The sequence below is a fragment of the Chaetura pelagica genome, unplaced genomic scaffold, assembly GCF_000747805.2.
Source record: "Chaetura pelagica isolate M959 unplaced genomic scaffold, ChaPel_1.0 scaffold222, whole genome shotgun sequence".
Lineage (NCBI taxonomy): Eukaryota > Metazoa > Chordata > Aves > Apodiformes > Apodidae > Chaetura > Chaetura pelagica.
Genome location: NW_009952711.1, coordinates 4786600 through 4791781, shown reverse-complemented (window position 1 = coordinate 4791781; position 5182 = coordinate 4786600). Strand labels below are relative to the sequence as shown.

Here is a 5182-nt window from a genome sequence, read left to right as displayed (position 1 = left end):
GCCTCACTTGCTGTACAGCGACATCGGGAGCCACTGGACCAAAGCAGATCTCGTTAAATGTTCCTAATTTACTCTGCCTCATTGCTATTTTGTAAACAGGGCAGGTAACTAGAGAACAAGGCATTTAGTCCAGAAAAAGCATTGTGAGTGTATATACAAATTCAACATGCTACACATCACAGGCAAGATTCCTCATTATCCACTGAAATCCCTCGGAAGTGACAAGACAGGAGCTTTTGTTTACAGGGTAGAGCATTCACTCACTTTTACAACCTTCCTTTGAAAAGTTTTTGAACAGCCAACAGTAGCATGGTTTAAATCCCCATCTAGGTCACAGAGAAATTTTCAACCATATTTTAATTCCTAACTTTGTGGTTTCTCTTTTTGCTTTTCCTTTTCAAATCAGGGTGACAAGAACAACGTTTTATTCATTTTTACTTGGGAGAGGAGAAAAAAAAAAGCAACATAGCAGGAAAGGTAATTATTAATCCATTGTGCAAGAAAAAAAAGAGAAGAGTTCTGACGGTGAACTTACTCGTATTATCTATCCAGTATAAATAGAAGTGTAGTCAGAGAAGAAACAGAATGGAAAACTCATGATGAATTGTTAGGGCATGTTGAGTTGGTTCTGTCACTGCCTGCAGTCAGATGATTTCACTGGCTGTACAAGATGAAATCTCATATTTCAATGTATAAGTAAAAGTGTCAAAGTTCAGCTGAAGCAGGGACGAATACAGAGCAAATTTTGTGTGTATTTGTAACTAGGGCACCAGAGCAATAGAAGAAGCCAAAATGAGCCGGAAAAGCAGAAGCACTTTAAAGGAGAAATTTGCCTTGAAGAACAGCTTGGCTAAAGAAGCCCTCTCAGAATTCCTGGGAACTTTTATATTGATAGTAAGTGTCAGCTGCTTTCCTTTCTTCCTACTAATGTCATGTTGGACAGTGGTTGTAAGAGGACGTGTATGCTTTTTCTTGTACTGTACCAGCAGCTTGGTTACTGCCTGACAAACATTGTACAGCCTTGAATGAATTTCTTCTACTTACGGTAAGTTTGTAATTCTTTTCTTCACCTGATGTAATTCTCACTGGCTATTAAAACCAGGTAACTTCATGTATTACACTTTTCTGATAAGCACTGTATTTCATATAGGAGCAGAACTTCAGTGAACTGCCACATTCTGAAAAATCCAGATATGCATAACGAATGTTAATAATACTATCAGTTGTAGCAGTTTATTCTACTTTCACAACTTCTATTTGCTTTAACAAACATACTGTATTGCACATTAAGAGAATTTTAGCTGAGTATTTTTCCTGTGCAATACAGAGATTCAGCCGTGTGATTTGTAGTTAATTTACTGGAAGTTACATTGTCAAACCTTCAGAGATTTTGTAAGTTCTTGTCTGTTTTTAACTGTGCTACATTAATTATACAGTTGCTTGGTCCTGTAGTACTGCTACAATTTAGGCTAATACCTAAATTCCCTATTGTTGTTTTGGTTTGGTTTGTTTACTTATTTTCTTGCTCAATTTTTCTTTGCATTTTGCACTGGGACACAGAGCTGTTCAGTGATTTACCAGGGTAGAGAGCAGGCTGAATAGCAGAGCTGGAAGTCAAGCAGCCAAGTATTTATGCCAAACTCTTTCTTTCTCCTTTTAGTCTGAACAAGACAGTCTTGATTATTGCTAAATATTTCATCATAGTGAACGGACAGAAAAAAAGTGGGCATAGTACTGACATTTTGTAACTGTAACTATATTAGCTAAATTTCAAGTAAATGGTCTAAAAAATTCCAGTAGCTCATAAAATACATGGAAATAATGTTTTTTACTACACTTCAGCCAACTGAAGTGCAGAGGCACTAAAGTAGCATTATTCTCAAATTTAATACCATCTATAAGATATTATTACAGTAAAGAGCACATTTAGAAGCAAAGAGCACAAAGCACTTTACAAACATTAATGAATTAAGTGTCACAACACCCTCGTAAGGAGGGGAAATGTCATTATCTTCATTTCATATATTAGCAAACCTGATTACAGCAGACTGCACAGGAAGCCTCTGGCAGAACTCTGAATATAACCCAGATCACCTGACTTCCAGTACTCTGTCCTCACCACAAGACCATCCTCCTCTTTCCATTAATGCAATTAAGCAAGTGAAAAAAACGTATAAAAGTGCAGATTAGGCCACAAATGCTATTATTTAATGTCTTGCTGCACAAGACTAGAGGGAAATGCAAACCCAGAGCCCATTTTCTAGAGTATTCAACATATGAACATAGTAGAAAATGAAGCCACAAAATCGTTGTTGAGAGTCTGACTGCATTTCTGAGCTCTATCTTAAACACTTTCCAGTTTCTACCTTGGCTTAAAACAGAGAAGAGTCTCATGTGGATTAAATTGCAACGTTTTCAGTGCCTGGGTATCTTGATTTATGTTTAAGACTGTGAAAGTTAGTGTAGATACAAAGCATTTATTATGAAGAAATGGACTTTTCTGCTGTTATTTCTTGCTATTGCTTTTACACTCTGACAGTAAGCAGTTTCACTTTAAGAACAGATAAATATTAAACCTTTAACTTAAATTAGAGCTAATGAAAGCAGCACTCTGCTGAGTCAAGAGGGCAGAAATCCTGGAAAAACAGACACCATGCATGCAAAAGAAGAGAGAGCTTTCTTCCACCATCCTATTACTGTGTCTTAATTCTGTTACAAAGTGAGAAGAGATTTCTCAGCCTACAGCACATCTGATGCAGATCTTTGCTGAAAGCCATTTCATGTCACTGTGATGGGTTTTACAGCCTGTGGGGAGCACCTGCGCCAGGGAGCAAGGCAGGGACAAACCTTTCTGTTAACCACATGCTCTGTCTGGAAATCAGTGCTAACCAACCATACTTAAACCTGCAACCAGCCTAGCACCCCTGAGAAGTTAGCTGGGTGAAATTCTGTCCCCTCAAATCACCTATTTCTATTTTTTCTGGAGAACATAATCACAGACCACATGCTGTTATGAGCTTAAACTACCATCTTTGGTAACACCCAAGCCTTGCAACTTTTTTTCCAAACTGAAAAACATACAAACTGTAAAATTAATTTCAGGTCATCTAGAAAGTTGCATTACTCATCAGGCAAAAACCAAGCCTTCACCTGGGGGTGAGGAGGGCTCTGCCTGCAATGTTGAACAAATTTGAGACAACAGGTACTGAGAAAGTCACTGGGTATACAGATTGGATAACATCTCTTGGTCATCCTTATGAAATAATGCTGTGGTTCATATTGCAGCATGGTCTCAGAACACATTAACTCATTTTTTTTTCAGATTAAACTGAAGTGGAAGGTGAGATCCAGAATCACAGCAAATATGCTGACCATTCATGGATATTCAATCCACTGTATCGGATGGGATACTCCTACATAATCCCTTCTGAAATGTCCATAGACAGGTTCTCTGAACCAGCTGCTTGCACTGCACGCCTTGATAATACAGATATAACCTGTGCAAGCCTTCCTTTCTGCTTATCAAAGCACCTCATTTCAACCTCTGAGGGTTCAGTGAGAAGCACTGAAGTCTGGGAACCTGGATATGCCCTGATGGATAAGTGGATACAATGGCATACAGAGCAGCTGCTGTTTGCACCTGCCTGGGTAATCCTGCTGGTGATTAGCCTATTTTCCTCTTAGACCTATTCTACTGGGGGATCAAGTATTTATTTCAGTATCCAACCTTGAATTATTCCCCAGGACAAAGCATAGCTTCTGTAATTACACCCTGAAACAAAATTTGGGGCAGAAAATACAAAATGTACAGTCAAAAACCAAGTGCAAATTGGATGTGGTTTGGTTACACTGAGCTTTTGGTTACTGTCTTGAACTCTATCATATTCACTTTGTAAGGTTACATCAAGCTGAGAAAATGTTGCTCCTCACCTCTTATTTGATTTCTATAAAGACAAACAGGGATGCAGTTTTAACATAACCAAGTTACATTTGCAGTAATGGCAATGAGGAACATGCACTGTGCTGAGTATTTTTATTTGCAGATTATTTGTAAACTCCTGATCTTTTCCAGTCCTTACCTCAGTGCTGTCATGCAATAAACCCCCAAGCTGCAAAGTTTAATTGTGCCATTTGTAATGTAGAATAAATCCACAAAACCCCCACAATCTACCCACACAGTTTTCAAGGAACATTGGAAAAGGATATAATTGTTTTCCAGGAAATAGGTACTGAGTAATGTGGGCTTTACATAGGGTGTACGGAACCCACTTGTGGGACTGTTCCCTCAAACCCACACCGATACAACAGGTCTCTGAGGTGGGAGAATACCTGCTGGTTTGTAGCAGGGCACCAAGAGGCTAGTGTGCAAACGTTTTGCAGGCTCTGATCCTGCCTCAGCCTTCTGTAGCTGGGGCCTCTGAGGCCTCACTTGAGAAACATTTCTCTGAAAAGCTTTTTGTTCTCCAGCATGGCCCCTGGTTCAGTACATTTCCTCTTGGGACTCCTGTGAGCTCTCTGGGGAACAACATCTAGGTGCCAGCCCAAAAGAGTTAATAAGCCATACTGCACCAGGTAGATAGTTTATGTGGCTTTTCAGTGAGTGTGCCTGGAACTCACCTATCCAGCTGCCTCACTGCTTTTAATTGTGGTTCTCTCCATACTTCCCCTTTAAAACTTGGCTGCATTGCTCTCAAACAAAATGAGATTTCCTCTGGCTTACACCATTAAGTATATCTGAATTGGAACAGTTCCAAAAAGAGGAACCAAATGAGCCACGTGTTTTCCTTTACTGGCTACTGCTCAGCTAGCATAGTCTGCATTTCAATTCTACTCTCAAAAGCATCTTACTAAGGACAGTTTCCCAGAAAGGAGCTGCACAGAAGCTACCATCTCCTGAGTCCAGTGCAGTGTATGATCCCCTTGCTGAAATGAGCACATTCCATTTAGCATTTAAAGACAAAGGGGTAGTATATCTATTCCTGCCCCAAAGCTTAGTCTCCAGCTGGAGGTGAGGAGCTTCTTGCACAGCCAGTGGAGGATGTAGTGGATGAGCATGAACCGATTGCATGACACCCCACGCTGCAAACAGTCCAACCAATGAGATAGAAGGGTGTTTACCTTTGCTTACCAAAATATATTTTTTTCATATTCTAATGACTTCACTATGTAAATTATCATTCCT

General features: G+C 39.6%; 1 protein-coding gene across 3 annotated transcripts in view; it reads left to right on the top strand.

Annotated features, from left to right (window-relative positions):
• Nucleotides 1-571: 571 nt before the first annotated feature.
• Nucleotides 572-5182, top strand: part of AQP9 (aquaporin 9) — a 24831-nt gene continuing 20220 nt past the window's right edge. The window contains exons 1-2 of one of the 3 annotated variants that reach the window (XM_009994413.1): nt 572-894; nt 987-1045. Coding sequence is in view for 1 of the 3 variants with exons in the window: in XM_009994411.1 (XP_009992713.1) it covers nt 793-894 (102 nt within the window). In the remaining 2 variants the exon portion in view is untranslated. Of the gene's footprint in view, nt 1046-5182 lie in introns of all 3 variants that reach the window. The other 2 variants (XM_009994411.1, XM_009994412.1) reach the window with 2 other exon arrangements.